The following is a 22,094-nucleotide window of genomic DNA, read 5'->3' as shown; positions in this document are numbered from 1 at the left end:
GAGGAAAAATCAATAGCCTTAAAAAAAATGCGTAGGCCATAATTAGAGAATGTTCTAGACGACGGCACTGTGAGATTGAGTTACTCATCAGACAGGGCAAAATGTTGCTGGGACAGGCGAGAGACGCAAACTTTTTGTAATGGTTTAAAAAAAAAAAAGGTTGAAGCTTTGGATAGGGCGAGATATCAACGCTGTCCTTCGTACTCTGACTTGCTAGCCAGTATAAATACACATCCAAAGTATATAAAGATCGAAATCTAGAGCGGCGTCTAATTCACTGGACAAATAGCAATAGTTTGTGTTTTTTCAATAGTTGTCCAAATGAACATTTCCAAAAGGTCACAAATCAAAACTTTGGGTCAGTGAAATTGAAATCACACCCAATGCTTTCATTTCCCACTACCAACAGAGTTGGTCCAAATGTGTCATTGTGACCTAGCCGACAAATTATTTTCAAACTTCTTAGGCGCTGTGGCTGAGAGGTAAAGCGCTTGGCTTCCGAACCGAGGGGGTTCCGGGTTCGAATCCTGGTGAAGACTGAGATTTATAATTACTTTATCTTTAGGGCGCCTCTGAGTCCACCCAGCTCTGATGGGCACCTGGCAGGCGGTTGGTCGTGTGCTGGCCAAATGACACCCTGGTTAACCGTGGCCACGGAAACAGACCTTTACATCATCTGCCCAATAGAGGTCTGAAAGGGAAACTGTTACTTTAGTATGTTTTAATGTAAAAGCTTTTTTTGTTTCCCTCCAGCAAGTGCTGGAAAGTTCCATTGCAAACATTCAAACGTTCAACAACAAAATTCAAGATGAAAATCCCCACGAAAGAATATTGCTACTTAAACAGTCGGATAGAAGGTTTGAGACCCAAACATCGAACGTGTCACAGTGACCAAAAACAATGAACTTAATGAGTGTCACAGTGACCCAAACAATGAACTTAATGAGTGTCACAGTGACCCAAACTTATGTGCGTCCCACTTAGGCCTTAGCATTCTCCAAGAGAAAGTCACACAGGTGTGTAATGTTATTGCTAACCCACCAATTATCTTCCCGTAGCCTGGACATTTTCTATATATATACAAACAAAATTTATAAATGAATTACGACAAAGTTATTGATTTATTTTTTTAAAATTGAATTATGTGTTGTCCTCGAGCATGAGCTCGTTTGCAAAATTTGATGACCTTTGGATGAGTAGAAGTGGTCGGAAGAGACGATTGCAAAAACTCAAACCTACCAGAAAGGTGCAGCGTTGTATACAAAAATATTGTGGATTTTTGTTGTCTTTGTGTCGAGATTTTCACATACATTCATACAGAAAGGGGTTGCAGAAACAACTAACTAGTTAGTGGAGTCAAAGAACAGGTTGGACAAGCTTGTGAGGATGTATGGCCGAGCGCAGCTGGTCACCAGTGAGAGCTACCCTGCGATATCAATGTGCTTGAATCCTATATTACAAATGGTTTCCCTCACACTTGTTAACACACGCACACACACACACACACACAGAAGCTATTTAGAAGCTAGCCTGCATTTTGACACTATCTTGACCGAGTTCTCTTTTCGCTCTAATTATTCCTAGATCTAGCTCTCTCTCTCTCTCCCTAGCCTGTTTATGTCTAGTTGAAAGGCTGCTTGAACTGTGCAATGCCCTTTTGACTTCTGGTCATTAACATACAGAGTCATTTCCATAAAGTGTGACAATCCACTTTGTCCCAAACAACTTGCGCTGGCACTGGTCAACATCCAAGGTGATCTCATTAGAGTGAAAAGAAAACGTGCATCTGCATGCTGTCTTTCAGAAGGTAGACACGAAGGTATTCCAATAAACACAGTGATTTCAGCCACTGGAAGGATATAGGGCCAGGGCTGAAGTTGAACTAAGAGTTGACAGTTCACGTGAGGGCTTCAATAAACACGTCAACGAAAGGTCTATGATGGGGGAAACATTTTTAGACTTATAAAAAAAAAAGGGGGGGGGGATATTTTTTTTGTTTTGTTTTTTGGCACATCGGCACAATCTAGGCCATGTCGCGCGGGGTAAAAGTATGAAGGACCTGTGGTGCGATGCAGTTAAAATATGGAACATTTAATAAGATTGAGCTCCGATGAAGGATAATGTTTAAAGCTTGTCAGATGTTAGTTTCAGACTCTGAAGGCGGCCTACGTTTCAATGGAGTATGTTTCGACTATTTTCTGTAGCACTTAAGTACAACAAAGACTTTAGCGTTCTTGTCTTAGTAGCTAATCCAGTGTTTCTCAAAAAGTGTTAAACAAACCCTTTTAGGCTACTTGGTAGACTAGTTGTGCCGATTGCATTTGTAAGCAACATGGGAAAGTATTAGTGCCTGTTTATTGTCGACGAGAGGTCATTGAAGACTTGGACTGCTTCATGAGTTGGGAGTGTGGGGGGAAAAAAGGTGAAAACTGTTGAAAACAGCACAGAAACTCGGAAAAATGTTTTCTTAAAAGAAGGTCAGATCGGAAGTGAATGCAACAGCAGAGTACAAACGGATCGATAAAATGTAACATAACATTACTAAATGAACACTAACATATCTTTTTTGATAAAGGTTTGTGTTGTTATTCATATATTACCCCACCCCCAAAAAATGAATAATAATAATAATAATAATCTTTATTATCCGTATGGAAATTTGTCTTACAATTTGTGCATTACACCAAACAAAAAACATTATAACTGTAAGAAACCAAAGTGTACATTCACACCAGACTCACTCATAATTTACATGTGACAAAGAATATAGGTGAACGCCCTTTTATGTGATGCAATGTATGATTAGTCTCTGACATAAAGCACGTATTTTAAATGCACTTTTTTTCAAGGGAATGTTTTAAGCTAAATAACTTCTAAAACAAATAATACTAATAATACAAAAGAAAAAAAAAAGGGGGGGGGGGGGAGTGACGTGGAATAACTTTAAGGTCACGATATGTGCGCACTATTCATTGGTCATCAAGCAGTAGTAACATAACTACGCAACAAAACAAGAGAAGGAATCGATATAAATAGCAGGAGAGAAAATAGCATTGGGGTGGGGGGGGGGTGTGGAGTCCTTGGAAATGGCCGCAGTAGAAGAATGTCCATTTGTCTTGGACGTGATCAGCAATCTCAGTTATGTAAATGTAAACGACGAGCTTTGTAGAGCAGATCTCAGGGGCAGATAAGTAGGCAAGGAAGAAAGTCGTACTCTAGGCGAAAAGTAAACTCACAGACCAAAAGATCTTTTACTGTTGCTTTGTTTTTATTACCTAACTCTTCCCACTAGAACATTGCAAGTCAAGAGAAAGAAAAAAAAAAAAAACAGGAATTGGTGTGTGTGTGTGTGTGTGAATGAGACACAGACATTGTGTTCCAACGTGAGCACCAATCCAAGAGCAATGGACTTCCAAGTCTCTCCAGTTAAACGGAGCTGTCTACTGCATAAGATACTGGGTGGGATGACGGAACTCATCCTCCACCACCACCACCCAAGCAAAAATTGTACTAATAAATGTTTTCAAGTTGGCACGTGTGCTTTATTACCAGTAGGTTGGACAGAATCAAACAGCCAATCGTAACAAAATCATTCATTTATTAAATAGTACAGATACAGCAGTAAGAAATTAACAAGAAATACATTTTAAACAATAATTAAATTTTTAATAGATCTAGACCAATAATAATAAATTTGTGCGATTAGAAATATTTTTACCAATTGTTTTTGTTTTGCGCTACTGCAAGATTTTAGCGTTCTCACTACGCTATGATCCTATCACTAGGGTCTGGACCAGTTGGGAAAATATATGGGAGAATTTTGCCGTATTCACCTTAAGCGTTTATAGAAAAAAAAAAAAGGGGGGGGGTAGACGACCTGAATTCAAACTCATGGCTCACGCCTCGTCAAGCCGACATACTAACAACTCTGCTAGTGAGGTGAATATGAAAATAGAAGATTGTATAGTTATATATTGTTTGTTTCAAACCTACTTAAAAGCGGCGACCCACTTCAGTTAAGTACAATTTCTTTACCTTGTTCGAGGTAACAAACAAAATAATTAATTACCAATAGTTAATTAACTTTATTTTGTTTTTAAATTGATACTTGTGTTGTCAGATAAAAGAAATAATTGTCCAAAATTTCAGCTTGATCCGAGATTGAGTGTCGGAAAAATAAGGTGTGTCCACACAGACAGACAGAGTGAATTGATATAAGCTATTTCATATTTTAAAAAAAACCTGACACTATGTGTACGCGTGTTAATTTTTATAAATGCCAGTACTAGTGGATTATGTATATTTTCTTTTTTGGTGGGAGGAGGAGAAGAAGAGGAGAAGAGACTTCTAGTGGGCGAATGAGGGAGGAGGAAGGTTAATAAGTGGACACACACACACACACACCGAGGCTCTAAAGGGAAGACACGTAAGCGGCTTCTTTGCACGCTTCTGGATTACCAAAATATGATTTGAGATTGCACTTGGAAACCAAAAGAAGAAGCTACGCTTATTTTTTTTTTCGATCGAGATGAAGGCCATGATGAAATTAGATTTTCAATAGCCCCCTGTTCGTTTTCCGAGTGAAGAACGTGACGTACAGACAACTCAAAAACAATTCCATCTCCCCGCAACAGAACCTCCTTAAACAATACATGTATTGCCCCCACCCCTCCCGAAGATTGTTGCATAAGATATATTTGTAAATGGAACTTTCTACACACAGACACACACAAACCAGGGCGTTCTGGAGGTCAAGTAACTCAGCGTAATAGCATTTTTTAATTCTTATGGCGACAAAGATTTCCTATTATGATTGGCTAAGTACTTATTTTTCCAGAGCAAGCCAAATGAAAATCCTGTGTCGCGCTCAGGGTTCAAGTGTCACATAGGTCAGTGCATAAGCTTCTATTAGAACTTGAAGCCAGCCTTGTTAGCAGTGAAGTAGGTCTAGGCAGACTGGGAAGAACAAACTGCAGTGCAGTCAAAAGTTCACGTGTGTAACATTTGGTTTTAAGCATCATTTATTTGTACAGTTTTTTGGTGGTAATGTGACACATGATCATTTACAAGTTTTGTGGCTTTTCCTTTGGACGGGAACGAAACTTTATGCCTTATTCATCTGGTTGACTTTGTAGAATTTAGTGTCCATCACATACTTGTCTCCCAAAGTGACAAATATCTTTTTTTTTTTTTTTGGGGGGGGGGGGGGGGGGAAGACGCTATCGACTATCATCACAATAAAATTACGCAAACCATTAGTTTATGTTATCATTTAGACATAGTGGGCAGTCTGTTTCGGATATCTGTTTTGACCATGGCTTAGTATTAGGTCATTGGAAGTCTGTTTCGACCATAGCTCACTGAAATGATGTCTCTTATTACCATGGTTTAGTCTTAGGTCACTGGAAGGATGTCTGTATTCAGACCATGGCCTAATGTGAGGTCACTGGGAGGATGTCTGTTTCGACTATGGCCTAATGTGAGGTCACTGGAAGGATGTCTGTATTCATACCATGGCCTAATGTGAGGTCACTGGGAGGATGTCTGTATTCAGACCACAGCCTAATGTGAGGTCACTGGGAGGATGTCTGTATTCAGACAATGGCCTAATGTGAGGTCACTGGAAGGAAGTCTGTTTCGACTATGGCTTAGTGTTAAGTCACTGGAAGGATGTCTGTATTCAGACCACAGCCTAATGTGAGGTCACTGGGAGGATGTCTGTATTCAGACAATGGCCTAATGTTAGGTCACTGGAAGGATGTCTGTATTTAGACCACGGCCTAATGTGAGGTCACTGGGAGGATGTCTGTGTTTCGATTCTAAAAACTAGAATTCGATAATGTCATTCTATGTTATAAAAAAAAGTACAATGAATAATATGAAAAGTTTTTTTTTTTTATGAACAGTAGCTCTCCAGTGTTTGACAATGTCAGGAGCGCTCGATAACTTGCAGCAGAAATTCAACACACAGAGCCCCCCCCCCCTTTTTTTTTTTCCCCTCACACTGACCAACAAGTAAATACACATTAGTCCTCCCCCCACTGGCCACATCTCACAACACAAAAACAAGGGACGTAAAACAGACACCAGATCTACATACAATGTAACTGACCTCCCTTCTTCGGCAGCACAGAAAATGAACGGAAATCCGCTTGAGACCATTGCAGCATACTCACAGAGCTAGACCGCGCGACACCGTGTGCATGACACGAGCCTTTAGGAAACTGGTTTTAGCAATCCAACCAAGGTAGAATTATAAAACTAGGACTTGAGGTTTGAACCTTATGGCTAGATCTAGTAGCAAGAGGCTAGGTGGCTACGTGAAGTCAAGTTTTTCTTCTGTGTGTTCTGTCATCCAAGAAGGAGGCAGGCCTGTAGCAATGCCAGAGCACACACCAAGTGGGTGAAGACTTAGGTCTGCGAGAAGGTGGACTAGACACAGCAGGCTGTGCATCTTATGGATCAATAGACTGTGTTTAGTGGCACTCAGCTTTCTTTTTTTTTATGCAAAGTTTCTCTCTCTCTCTCTCTCTCGTCTTTGTGTCTCTTTCTCCCTGTCTTTCTATCTACTTATCTTATAATTTTATATTGTTTCTTCTTTCTGATGTTGAATATCGTTATTACCTTCCTTCTATCGATCGCATGGCTTCACTGAAGTTCTGAGTCTCTCTCTCCCTCTTTCTACCAAACAATCTCTCTTTCTGTTTGTATGTCTCTTGTCTATTAGCGCGAAAACGTGGCTAAAGTTTGCCCTAGAGCTGCTAGTCTTACAAACACGTCATGCCCATACGTGACCACAAATAACATTTCATCTTAGATTTCTGTGGGTTAGGGTTGGAGAGACGATTCAAGCCTTGTCCAGTGGTATATACGTAGACAGTGGTATATGAGTATCTAGTGCTACATGAGTAGGCCTACCCTGTGGTACGTGTGTGACCAATGATACGTGATTGTCCAGGGCTAAAATGCAAATGTCAAGAGCTATACAAGTGTCCAGTGCTATATTAGTCTCCAGTGATATGCAAGTGTCCAGTGATATGCGGGTGTGAAGTGATATGCGAGTGTCCAGTGCTATGCAAGTGTCCAGCACTATGCAAGTGTCCAGTGATATACAAGTGTCCAGTGATATACAAGTGTAAAGTGCTATGCGAGTGGGGTGGGACGTTCATAAAAAAATAATAATCAATTGTACGATAAACCAAAATGTAATTCAAAGTATAATAGCAGTGGCTGATATCAAAGTATAATAGCAGTGGCTGATCTCAAAGTATAATAGCAGTGGCTGATCTCAAATTATAATAGCAGTGGCTGATCTCAAAGTATAATAGCAGTGGCTGATATCAAAGTATAATAGCAGTGGCTGATATCAATGTATAATAGCAGTGGCTGATCTCAAAGTATAATAGCAGTGGCTGATCTCAAAGTATAATAGCAGTGGCTGATCTCAAATTATAATAGCAATGGCTGATCTCAAAGTATAATAGCAGTGGCTGATCTCAAAGTATAATAGCAGTGGCTGATATCAAAGTATAATAGCAGTGGCTGATCTCAAAGTATAATAGCAGTGGCTGATCTCAAAGTATAATAGCAGTGGCTGATATCAAAGTATAATAGCAGTGGCTGATATCAAAGTATAACAGCAGTGGCTGATATCAAAGTATAATAGCAGTGGCTGATATCAAAGTATAATAGCAATGGCTGACATTAAAAACCAAAACAATTTTTTTCTAGGTTTGGAAACTACTCGTAAGAATAGTTTTAACGGTTGCAAACTATACAATAGTGTGTAGAACTTAACTAGACTCGTACTATGAAAAACTGAACTACAGTCCTTCAGCACACAAAAAAATGTTGAAAACAATATCGGAAACAAAATGAAATACATGACAAAAAAAAAAACTGCGGCCACAAACTTGTCTCTGAAATTCAAATTATAACGACATTCTGCTGTTGGTGTAGATTTCATCCCAAGACAAGAGAAACGCTTCAAAAGCAGTATATGTTTGGATATTGATCTGCATATATATATATATATGTGTGTGTGTGAACATTGCCAGATGTGATGTTGAATGCCATGTATTAAACTCAGAATACTTTATACTCATTTGCATACTTATGTATATTTAATTTTTTTTAATTATTTTTTTTTGATAATAAAAGGCAACACGCTGTCAGAATATCACAAACAGATGTCATATAAATTTCGAGAAAGATGAAATCGATTTTTAACAGCGCTTTTTTTTCCGCGACAGAAAGACAACACAAATACAATAGCGGCTATCGCTGCTTTAATTATAATTTTGTTTAGGGAAGCTCCCCAAAGTAAGAGAGTCGAATGCTGAGTCAACTAAATACAGACTGCGAGTCACGTGTTCTCCAGCCTTACAACACACCCACAAGAGTAGAAGAGTGCCTAATGTCGTAGTACCAACTTTGAAGCACAATATATTACGATGTTAGTTATTCCATTTACTTTTAACCAAATATATTTCAAGAAAACCAGGATTTCAAACACCCAATCGTTTGGGAAATACCTTAATCTTCAGCTAGACTTCTTCCCAAGGTTTTCAATTTAAAAAAAAAAAAAAAAAAGTCTTGAAATGTGCAGGCATGTGACCGGAAACGTTCGCAATCATATTGCTTTGAAATAGTCTCTTTGAACAGTGCAGCTTATCAGTAGACCGGAGCAGACCCATATCCGGAAAGAATACTGCTGAAACAAGGTCATCTAGTCTATTTAAACATAGCCAAATACACGTAGAACCTAAAGGGGAAGTCATTGAACTACAGTCAGTCTCGAAGTCAATTCTTTTTGTGGCATGACTGATTAGAGAAATTTCACATGTCTGTTGTTTTTATACAAGTGTATCAAATTTGAATCATCTCAAATTTCAAAGATTATAAATGGTAGGCTCTGCATGCAAGAGTTTAATTGTCATGATGTATATAGGACCTATAAAAGATATTTATATATGGTAAGCTTTAGCTACATTAACTTTAGACCAATAGAATTGAACTCTCTCGTTTATTTGTTGTTACTCTAAGTCCTGAGTAATCAATTCAACAGATTGGAAGTTTTGTAGGAAGTTGAGCTGATTATTAGAAATGTCTAGCTAGCAAGTCGCCTGATGATATAACTATTCACCATAGCACAATCTGTGCTCATCTCTACACACAAACACTTGTGTGTTAAGACCTCATTAGGGATGTTCTCTTCTAAGCAGTAAGACATCAGCAGACGATGATGTCATAGAGTTGGATTCTCTTCTAAACAGTAAGACAGCAACAGTTGATGATGTCATAGAGTTGGATTCTCTTCTAAACAGTAAGACAGCAACAGTTGATGATGTCATAGAGTTGGATCTCCTTAAAATAAAACTAACTCGTAAATAACATTACGTGGCTGAATTTATTTCTACAAACAAGTAACATCTAAAAATGATGACGTCATTAAGTTTATAGTTTTTTTGTTTTTTTTGTTTGTTTGTTTCGTAAAGAAACTAAAGCAGATAGATCCCCAGCGTTGCACAGGCTGAGTATAGAAAGCGTAGTCCATGAACAAATGTATGCTGTGTCTTTAAATGTCATCTCTGAGAACAAGAAAATGAACTGAGTCACCATTAAATAGATTCAGTTGTATTGATTGGAGACTCGCCGCTGGAACGTGCTGGTAAGAAGCTAGATGTGACTGTCAGACACACTTTCTAAGAATACTTACAGGCTGAGGATCAGATAAGTACCATCACCAGATTTGTAACATCTAAGTACATTTTGTTTCTCTCTCTCTCTCTTCAACCATTTATCTCCACCAATAACAATATTTCTTGTATCAGTAAAACACATTTTTTTACATGCATCGCTCTTTCATTCACTTGATTCACCTTTTTTTTTCCATTTATCCTACAGTAAATCTAGTTAACTATTTTTATAACACATTCTCTTTCCCTTTATCTCTCTTTTATATATATATATATATATATATATATATATATATATATATATATATATATATATATATATATATATATATATATATATATATATATATATATATATTGTCGCTTCTATTTTAACCATCTTTTAAAAGTGTTTAAACTCTCTCTCTCTCCCTCTTCTAACACGCACACACGCACGCAAACACATGAGTGATGTCTATTGGAATCACAATTAGCCGCACATGTTTCGTCTGGCAGAGGTCGGCCTGATGCTATTTCTCCATTGAGTCTCTCCATCCTGAAGGATGTTCCCAGATTCGTTCCGAAGATGAAGAGTTAATATCGATGTGGCCATGCGTACAAATTGAGACGCTCTCCTTTTCATAACAGTTTCGATTTCCGCCTTACGTTTCTCCATTCATCTCCCCCCTCTATGAGCAAGACTCTGGAACTAATGGCAACAAAGAAACGTAGCAACAGAAGGGCAGCGAATTGTTGTTCTGGAAATGGAAGCTCTTGTCTTTCAAAAATATGAAAAGTTTAATGAAAGCCAATAAAGAAATGACAGCTTGAAGAAAGACCAGAGAGCGAAGAGATAGATTTTACTTCTTGTTTTGTTACATCGGTGAAAACATTTGGGAAATGTTGACAGCACTGATATAACGCTTAGTGTTATTGATAAATGTTTGCTTGAGCAGATGGTCTCTATTTATACCACGTGACTGGGTGGGTAGCGTCGCATAACTCTTTAGAGCTCAATTCAATACATGTCAGTGATGCTGTTTTAATAAGGGAAATGGGTGACCAAAACAACATTGAACGGTGACAGTTTAACTCCTAGTTTGATTTGTGTTTGTTATATAATCTGCACTATTTGTTACATTTTTTTAAATGTACAGATGTGTATGATGAATGTAGACACTAGTTGATACAATGATGAATGTAGACACTAGTTGATACAATGATGAATGTAGACACTACTTGATACAATGATGAATGTAGACACTAGTTGATACAATGATGAATGTAGACACTAGTAAATACAATGATGAATGTAGACACTAGTAAATACAATGATGAATGTAGACACTACTTGATACAATGATGAATGTAGACACTAGTAAATACAATGATGAATGTAGACACTACTTGATACAATGATGAATGTAGACACTAGTAAATACAATGATGAATGTAGACACTAGTTGATACAATGATGAATGTAGACACTAGTTGATACAATGATGAATGTAGACACTACTTGATACAATGATGAATGTAGACACTAGTAAATACAATGATGAATGTAGACACTAGTTGATACAATGATGAATGTAGACACTAGTTGATACAATGATGAATGTAGACACTAATTGATACAATGATGAATGTAGACACTACTTGATACAATGATGAATGTAGACACTAGTTGATACAATGATGAATGTAGACACTAGTTGATACAATGATGAATGTAGACACTAGTTGATACAATGATGAATGTAGACACTAGTTGATACAATGATGAATGTAGACACTACTTACTTGATACAATGATGAATGTAGACACTAGTTGATACAATGATGAATGTAGACACTAGTAAATACAATGATGAATGTAGACACTACTTGATACAATGATGAATGTAGACACTAGTAAATACAATGATGAATGTAGACACTAGTTGATACGATGATGAATGTAGACACTAGTAAATACAATGATGAATGTAGACACTACTTGATACAATGATGAATGTAGACACTAGTTGATACAATGATGAATGTAGACACTAGTTGATACAATGATGAATGTAGACACTACTTGATACAATGATGAATGTAGACACTACTTGATACAATGATGAATGTAGACACTACTTGATACAATGATGAATGTAGACACTAGTAAATACAATGATAAATGTAGACACTACTTGATACAATGATGAATGTAGACACTAGTTGATACAATGATGAATGTAGACACTACTTGATACAATGATGAATGTAGACACTACTTGATACAATGATGAATGTAGACACTACTTGATACAATGATGAATGTAGACACTACTTGATACAATGATGAATGTAGACACTACTTGATACAATGATGAATGTAGACACTACTTGATACAATGATGAGGGAAGAAACGCCGACACAAGTGTTTCCAAAGAGCGAAACAAAATTTATCAGAGATGTGCGGATGATTATAACTGGACCCAATTGCTTGGACATTGAGTGGACAATCACATGTAGAACACTTAAGCAGGACACACAAAAACGATGTTACCACAGACCACTTTAGGCGCTAAATGTGACAAGTGTCTTGTTTGGGTAGGATGCATAACTATTGAGTAGTATTAAACCTTTAATATATAAACCAAAAGAAGATAGTGACCGGTACAGCGAGTGTTAAGTTGATAGTACAAAGACCAACCGCCTTAAAATGTATATCAAGCTTTAAACTCACATTATCTTTGGAAGTTTCCTTTATTATGTCCCGTCTTCTTCTAATTAATAATAATTATTTATTATCCGTTAGGAGACTTTGTTTTACAAGTGGGCATTACACATAACAATACATAATAGAGTTTTACAAGTGGGCATTACACATAACAATACATAATAGAGTTTTACAAGTGGGCATTACACATAACAATACATAATAGAGTTTTACAAGTGGGCATTACACATAACAATACATAATAGAGCAAACCATTGATATGATTGCACACAAAATATACGTTCATACCACAGTTTCTCTTCAACATTAGAAGTGACATTCACAACAGCAAGTTACATTTTGCCCAAGGAATAAAAGAGTTCATGTGTCTTTTTGTGTGAACGGTGTCTTCTACCGCCTTGGTGGAGGTGAAATGTTCCAATCATGAAACAGAGGCTGTATTGTTATGCTGAATTATTAGGTCACTGATAATGGAGGGCTCAGAGGACTAGTCCAATATCTGAGAGAAACTGAGCGGTAGTGTCCTGACCAGGCAGCTCCCCATTTCTTCTATAGGGGTGTTTTGGGGGCCATAATCTTGTTCAAGCCTCTCGGTAGAGAATGCTGCTTTGAAGGGCATGTTGGACTTTTCTGGTGACACTCCACAAGTGCAAAGTTCACTGGTTTGATTCATGCGTTCAGTACACAACACACACACACAAATACCACAATGAATTTGTTTTTTCACTTGTTATTACAGAAATAATTTTATTTTGTTTCAATGTCCTTAAAAAGTGACTCAACTAGAAACGAAATCCTAGTGTGTAATATTAGTTGTCGTTACATTAGTGCATGTGTGTGTGTGTGAAGTGTTCCAACTCGTACTGTCATACAGACACAAACTTAAAACATTTCATGAAGTGGCTAAACTTCGTTGAGTTGTCCACATTTTGACCAAAAGGACCAAGCAAAAAAAAAAAAACCTACTGGTATAATCTCTATTTCTACCTAATCTCTAATCGTTTCCATGGCGACAGACTTCTCGGGCTGAAACAAAACAAAAGAACGAGGTAAATAAAGGAAGTGTCAACAAGTAATTTTGTTCCGCCTCACCAGGAACAGAAATGTGCAAACTAGAACTTTGTTCCGCCTCACCAGGAACAGAAATGTGCAAACTAGAACATAAACTGAAAACGTGTGTGCTGTCTGGTGACACGTTTTATTGTGTGCCAAGCCATTAAAATATTGTCACTTAAAGAGACATAGACAAGACACTTAAACCACAACTTGTTGAACTAAGGTTCAAATCGGGTGTCAAGTCACACGTGCAGTAATACACATAAACACATACACAGAGGGATAAACATCAATAAATAAATCTCTCAAGACACCGAATGCCAGTTACACTTGACAGTCATAACAACATGCATGTTCTCTAGTTAGTCAGTAGCCACCTAGAGTGATATACCAGCATTTCCTAAATTTTCTAAACAATTAATAGCTAAAAGAAGCGATGAATCAAGACTCCTGGAACATGCGCTTACAACGGCAGTCCATCCTCAGGACTCTATACTATACTTCTAGATGTCTCATTGTATTCTTATAGTAATACACATTCAAAGTTATTTCAAACTAATTTTAAGTCAAAAACCACAAGAGTAGTCATTGTGTTTAATGTTGGCAAGTGTACTTTCATATGCCAAACCTGCTGGTCATGTCATTCCAGAAATAAAGTGACACTAAACAGGCACAGCGAGTGTCAGCGGATCATGAAGTGTGACCCAATTGTGAACATCGATACCACACTCCACCCTGAGATAGCGTCTGCATTGCATTCTCTCCCCTGGCGTTTCCATAGAAAACACACAGCCTGTTACCATGGGAATTCTTCAAAAGAAACAACGCAGAGTGGTGTCCCGTAAAGTATGTTTGCTTAGCGATACAAGTACGTAAATACGTTTAGACGCCATTGTTACATCCCACTCCTGGGCGTTCGTATAGATACAAAAACGTAATCTCAAAAGTCAACTGTATCATTGCAAACGTCTGTTTCAGTCGACAGATTACCCGCCTCTTGTACCGCAACAGAACTTCTACAATTGAAAACGCCAGAAATGTTCCTATTACATTAATGCAAACGATTACTGTAATTGGAAACAGGTGATTCACGCTGCTTACAATTAAACTAATTTATGAGCGTTCACACACTTTTACTCTGTAGGATAGCACCAAAGTAATTTTTGTTTAGTGTCAGACGTAGCATATCTATAAATACACGTATAGTCATGGCCAGTTAAATGGACCCTAACAGGACGATGACAAAACATTTGTTGTTACAAGAAGGTTTGGCTACCTAAGGATTGTTTGTTTTTCGCTCCGAATAAACAGCCGACCCAGGTAGTAAAAAGTAAGTAAAGTTCCCCTTTCAGACCTTGAGATCTATGGGGCAGATGTGGCTCACGGTTAAAGAGGGTGTCATGTGGCCAGCACAATGACCCACAGCCTTTGTTTTTCCCCGACTAATGTCAGGTACCCTATGCCTGAAGTGGAACAATATGAGCTGTATCTGTGTAGGTAATTACAGACCTTTTAAAGATATCTATGTAAGTGAAACTAAAGGCGTGCATCCAATGAGTATGGTGCAGCTGATGCAAGAAATCTTTCCTAATTCAAGATACAACCAACACGTAAAATAAAAACAAGAGTTCTTGACATGGTCCTACATTTCTATGTTGTAGTGTTTTCCTTTCGTATTGGTTTCATCTCTGACCACCACTTGTAGAATGAGACAGCTTGTGGGAGTTAATCCTGGGGTTTGGTGAACTATTTCCATGTCTGTGACTTCCCTGACGTGTGCACCACTACACATTTTGGTGACAAATTCCTCTTCCTCTTTTCTGATGCATACCGTTGCAAAGTTCCAGGGCAGACATTCTGAGCAAACAAACCAAAAAGAAAGACAGACAACAAAATCTCTAGGACACACAACAAGCCCAAACCAAGGGAAGACAATCAAGATGAGCAGCTGACAAGGAAATGCAAATCTCAAGCCGAGAATGTCCACTCAGAATACAAGATCAATGTCCTAGATCTGCTCTCATCGCCTTCAGACCACCCGCCCCCCCCGGTACCCCCTCCACCTCATCGTCTGCTTGCAATTTTCTTAGAACTCACAAAATCTGACGGAATAATAACAATGTAAGAGTTCATAATGGGCAGACAACCGTGTCTTTGTCTTTTTAAAGTAATGGGCAGACGACCGTGTCTTTGTCTTTTCAAAGCGATGGGCAGACGTGTCTTTGTTTTTTTAAGTGATGGGCAGACGACCGTGTCTTTGTCTTTTTAAAGTAATGGGCAGACGACCGTGTCTTTGTCTTTTAGAGTGATGGGCAGACGTGTCTTTGTTTTTTTAAGTGATGGGCAGACGACCGTGTCTTTGTCTTTTTAAAGTAATGGGCAGACGACCGTGTCTTTGTCTTTTAGAGTGATGGGCAGACCTGTCTTTGTTTTTTTAAGTGATGGGCAGACAACCGTGTCTTTGTCTTTTTAAAGTGTGCACATATTTCTTCCAATCCAATAATACTGCCCCCCCCCCCTTATATTTTGCAACCGTGTTTTAACATTAGAAGGAGGGGAGTAAAAAGGAAATGGAAAGAGAAAAAAAGACTGATGACCAATCGTGTACTTGTATAGACCAGGCAATGAATACAAAGTACGTATCTCACATGGCCGTCATCTGCGCAGAAGTCATGATTGTATAACTGTGTGATATAATGCGCTGGCCCAGCTAATCCCCATCAATAGGTAAAAGGATGAGACACGTTCAGAGGCGGAGCCGAGGGTTACAAACACACGAGGTAGTCATACTTGACTCATGTCATCATAAAATTAGTGTAAATGTGAATGGTCGATGTGACGGTCTCACAACGCTCTCATAAAAAGTAAGCTATGTAAGTAACCATTAGTATACTTTTGACTCTCTCTCTCTCTCTCTCTCTCTATATATATATATATATATATATATATATATATATATATATATATATATATATATATATATATATATATATGCGTGCGTATGTGAGTTTATAATATATATTTGATTTGTACTAATGCACAAAGCAAGAAGTAACAATTAAAGTAAAACTATTTTTCTACATGGTTACTCATGGTCATTTCACCTATCTTCCTTTAAAAAATAAAACGAGGTAGCTTTATTATTTAAAACAAATTGCTCTAGATATACAAGACTTCGTAGTTATAATAATGTTATATAATTATAATGTTAAAGTAATAAAGAGATTACTGTGGATTTTCTTTGCATTAAGCCCTTACTAAAACAAACTGTAAAATCACCCCTTAGATGGCTCTCCATAAACTACAGACGCTATTGATTTGTGTTCAGTGGATAATATTGTTTTTATGCCGTTCAGTAAAGGGGAAAGTACTATTAGATCAATACGTAATATGTCATTAACGCTGTAATCATCTGTTTTAGATGACGTCATTTTAAAACCACTCAAGTGACACTCAGAGTAGAAGTCATCTGGGATAGAAGGCTAGCGAAAGTGGTTTGGTAAAATGAAGCAGTCGTGGTCGATTAAAGACAACTGAAGCTGGCTAGTGTAATTATGTCCTAGAGCAAGTATGGCCAGGCTATGGGGTCACAGGCTAGGATAGTCTCGAAACATCAAACCAGATTGCAGTCGCCAAGGGAAACGCTCCATCAAACTTACTCGAGCCCAAGTTACTTTTTAATAAATAAATAAATAATAATTACTTTTTTTTAATGTCAAAATGAACTAGATATTTGGGTCTCAGCAAGACACAAAGATAACGGCACATTTCTTATTCTATATGCAAGAACACATTTCTACAAATCTCTATCTTTCTAAATGCCATTAGAGAAAATAGCGGGTCAGCTCAATCAGCTAAGAATATCAATGACATGCAAGAAGACTGTACGGAACATATTCGACAAGGTCAACACATGGATGTGACGTAAGTGATCTTTTCAGAAGAAACGCGTCTAACAAAAACAATGCCATCAATTGAAACTTGCTTTTTCAATTTGAGACAAAAATCTTTCAATGGAATCTGAAGGTGAGACCAAAGCTATTGGATGGCCAATACACACTGAAAAGTTTTAGTCTGGGTCACTTTGACCATGTAGTCTACAGAACATTTACCGGACTTATTTATTTTATCTTGGTCTGGTCTGGATGTGTCAGCATCTATGGGGAGACTGTCTAAAAATGTGTGGAATAGACTAGGCATTACCACAAGCTAGGGGTCTTCCCACATAGCTTTAGATCACTTTCACATGTCCATTAAACGGTTGGGGTAGCACTTTCACATGTCCATTAAACGGTTGGGGTAGCTCCTAGTAACAATATTTTACATAGCTTCTAGTACGATGGCTTTGATATGCTCCACAGAGAGCAAGATTTGGGAACTATTAAGTCCAAGCATTGCTTCGAAGGTCTGTACAACTTTGATGCCGATTTGAAGGCTCTGACAACATCGTTGGTGACAGAACTGCATGCCAGCGACATTGTAGTAGACTTTCACCAGCAAAGAAGTCTATTGCCTTGTAGGCGTACAGCACATAGTAAGTGGTAACTTCGAGTGCGGACATGGACACAACTAGAATATGAGCAAGAGAAGAAAAAAAGTCCATAATATATGTCGATATTTAATTGGTCTTTTTTTTTTCTTCTCAAAAATCGCTTTTTAAGTTACATTAGTATTCAACATTATGCACACCTGATATAGATCTAGACCTGTCCAAACAAAATGTGTAGGTTGAGCTCCCCTCTTATTTTGATCACATGAGAAGGAAAACGGGGTTGTCTTAGTGGACATGGCGGCTAGAGAGAGAGGGGGGGAGTGAGAAGTGGAACTATGCGGTCAGGACACACTGACACGATCGATGGACACGTACGTTTTTTAAAGCCACAAGAACAATGCCTAGGCCATCACTGCCAGATGGCACGTGACACAGACAGCCTCTACGGAGGATGACAGGTGCCAGTGACAAGTGCTTTACTAATAAGACGGTGGGCAAACGTCGGTGGCATGTTTTGGCCATCACAATGAAGAAAGACATGCCAGTCACAAAAGAAGATGACAGCAACAGACAGCGCACAAACATAATAGTATTGCATGGTATGACATCCTAAGGTGTTGGTACCAGACAGCGCACAAACATTATAGTATTGCACGATATGACATCCTCAGGTGTTGGTACAATATAGTATTATAGTATTGCATAGGGCAGCCTCTGGTATTGGTATCCAGAGATACAGAAACATCCGGCTCGTCATATATGAAACCAAAATAGTTGGTGACTTAGGTGTAACAACATCAGGTATGTAACAACATCAGGTATGTAACAACATCAGTACCTGTTACATTTAGGTGACCTGACTTTGAGTGACCTGACTTTCTCATGGCAATAATGTATTGGTGGCTACTAACAATGTGCAATCTTATGTTAATTACTATAAACGGTCAAGACTCCATCACCCACACAAAAACAACCTCCACACTCTTATTACCCCATCTTATTTTGTCTTATAATTATTTCTATAACAACTAAAATGCCACCTCCGAACAACAACGTTTGCGGAAACAAGAAAATGAAAGGACTTTGGGTACTAACGCCTCAAGAGATGTGCATCCAGTGCAGAGCCAAAGCACTTCAGTTTTCTGTCTTGGGCTTTTGAGATTATCTGCTGACTCTTGTTATGGTAGGTTCAAGCTAAAGCGAAACCCTAACCCTAAACCACGTAGGTTTATCAAATAGAAAAAAAAACAAAACCTATGTAAATTGTAAATAACTGTATATATGTTAAGTGCGAAATGCAGGCATTCTATAGAATCTGTGTAAATTATTTCAGACAAAAAATATGAAGCCTTGTGTAAAATGAACATCTTGCGTTACAGTACATGGTTGTTGACTTTTTTAAAACGTATACATCAACATCTAGTCAAGTGTTTTCTTCTTAGTAGTGACATTAGTCGTATTGGCCTGGATGACGGAGTCTTTTCTTTCCCCTTTCACACGACACAATAAGAAACATCTTTGAATCAACACTTTAACTAGTTACTAGCACAATACATTTGGACACAGCATACACAGGAAGACAGTCGTTATGTAACTCTACACTTTTGAAGAACAGGACTACTGGGAAATAGAAACATTTGAGAGAGACTTATATCATGAATAAAATATTTTAAATCAACATTGCACACTTTGCCTGAAGCAGTTCTAGTCATTCAATGTCTAGACAAAGTAGGAAATGGAGAAATCATTTTCTAAATCATTTTATAGTTGGCCTGAAATCTTCAGGCATTCCATAGAATGAAGGATTTGGTACTTTGCCTGTAAGATCGACATTGTTTTAAAATGTTTTTAAAATGTTGAACTTAATTTACCATTTTGTCAAATTACAATCTGGAAACTCTAAAAGCAGCCACCAGCATTAATTATATACATGCTATCGTTTAGTATTAACCGACCTAAAACGGAAACGGACAGAACATTAAATGTATCATCCACCACACACACAACGGAAATCCCAATCCAAGACCTAATAATGATTAGTTTCTCAGAAAAGCCAGCATGCAGATATCTAGCTTGACTACTGAGAATTAGGGCGTAGGGTAGCAAAGACTGGAAATGGATAATGCGGAAGTCTAAAGGGAGACAACTTCCACTTATTCCTGGATAGATAAAATAAAGAAGGAGTTATCGCCCCGAATGTGCCAACCAACACCAGTTCCCCCTCTATCTTGACATCGAGAGGTGCACACGTTTATGGGACATTTCGTTGGTATCTAGATCTAGATCTTAATTACATTCTTATCTCTTTTAAAGGAAAAACTAAATCCGCCAGAAGGCCCGCGATGTTCAAAATCTCAATCCATGTTTCTGGTGTTCTTACGAGTGGCCTTTATTTGAATGGTTGATCTACTACAAATCTACATCTGGTCTAGTTCTACTCTTAAGGGGCTTACGCTAAAATTATGTTGAAGCAAATACAACGTCAAGCAGAATTCTAGCAGCACAATACAAGTCAAGCATAATATAACTAGCCTCCAATAACTACAAACAATCAAGTCATTGAACAAGTGGTCGACAACTGAACTGACCAAATGTCTATAAACTGGATAGAAATGAGCAACTTGTCATTTGTGCAACGATTTTCTCAGTGGAGGATTTATTTGGTCTTGAAATAATTTTTTTGAAGTTTAAAACGAGGCTACTCAATTGTCTTCAATGAATAGTTGTTGTTTTTTTTTTTTATGGCTCTGTGAACTTAATTCGAAGTAGTTACTGTCAGAGGCGACCAATCTTGTATCGTCGTGGACGCTAGCCACTAGCTCCAACACGAGTTTAAACCAAAGCCAGAACAATATATTTCTAATAATTGTTGCAAAAAAGTTGTAGCACCATTTGTTTTACTAAGACTACAGACTGTAAATAAATGCTTTTCTTTATCTGCTCCACACTGTTGTTGTTTTTTTATTATAATTACCTATGAATCTTAAAAGCAAGTATTATGATATAGCAGACGAATAATCACAATAATGAGAGGGAAAAAATACTAATCTATTTCGTACTCCACTTCTATCTTCCCAGCAACCATCTGACAAAAAATACTGTAACCAGCATCCAATAGTATATCTACCTAGACAGGTGAGTCAGTGATAACTCCTATAAGCACTACTAAGTAAGCTAAGCATCAAAGAACCCCCAAATCCACGTTTGAACGTGAAGAGCGTGTCAGAGGAGGGGGAGAAGGGTGTGCGTAGAAAATGATGTAAAATTTAGTGCAAGCCAAAAAGAAACACCTGGCAACAAGATGTGCTCACTTTGCCCCAACCCCCGGCCCTGACGTGTTCCCACCTGGACAACTTAATGAGCTCTTTCAATGAGTAAAAACGACTTCTGCTTTAGTTGTGTAATATCAAGCAGTAATATGAAGAGTTAACAAAATGAAATTCACGCATCTTGCACGTTGCAGAAATGGAGATGCCTTGGTGATAATAGAAGGTCATTTTGTTTTTCTTCTCTAGCGCCAAATCTCTGCATGTTTTTATCTCGGCATCCTCTGGCGCGTGTCCAGGATGGACTGTAAGTGAAGAAAATATAGAACTCATGGGCGAATCTTCCAACAAAAGTTATAAAAAGAAGTAGTTTGTTTAAAGGTGGTAGAGTTTGTTGATAGTTTACTCTGTGCTGGAATGTTGACATTCTATAACAGCAACTGTCAGCGGGGAGGGGGGGATTAACATTTCCTCCAATAAATAGACGAGAACAAAACGAGTCCTATTCCTCCTCGCTCATTGAAACAACTTACAACAGAGTTTTGTTTGAAAACCAAGACGTAATGCTCAGTTTCTCAGAACAGTCTGCACACAGATCTAGCTGGTCTACTGAGAAACAAGGCGTAGGATAGCTAAGACTGGAAATGGATAATGAGGAAGCCTAAAGGGAGACAACTTCGACTTACTCATGGATAGATAAGTTTTCAACTTCCAAGTTTGTCAATCAATATTTAGTTTTGTATTTCTGTCAAGTTTTTTGTGCAAACTCCCTGTCACACATGACTAAGACAAACGGCCACAGTGTAATTGTGAAGACTTTGTATTTTTTTTTAGTGCTGGATTTGTAGAGATGGTTGAAGAAGAAACACAAAAC

General features: G+C 38.0%; 1 protein-coding gene across 6 annotated transcripts in view; it reads right to left on the bottom strand.

The window, feature by feature from the left end:
• Positions 1-22,094, bottom strand: part of LOC106073093 (phospholipid-transporting ATPase ID-like) — a 94,748-nt gene that overhangs the window by 34,827 nt on the left and 37,827 nt on the right. The window contains exon 1 of one of the 6 annotated variants that reach the window (XM_056024370.1): positions 6,113-6,820. The exons of the other annotated variants lie outside the window; for them this stretch is intronic. Coding sequence (XP_055880345.1) covers positions 6,113-6,170 — 58 coding nt within the window. The 5' untranslated portion in view covers positions 6,171-6,820. Of the gene's footprint in view, positions 1-6,112; positions 6,821-22,094 lie in introns of those variants that run through there. 6 annotated transcript variants of the gene reach the window in all.

The sequence above is a fragment of the Biomphalaria glabrata genome, chromosome 1 (assembly GCF_947242115.1).
Source record: "Biomphalaria glabrata chromosome 1, xgBioGlab47.1, whole genome shotgun sequence".
Taxonomy (NCBI): Eukaryota; Metazoa; Mollusca; class Gastropoda; family Planorbidae; genus Biomphalaria; species Biomphalaria glabrata.
This window is presented reverse-complemented; position numbering and strand designations above follow the sequence as displayed.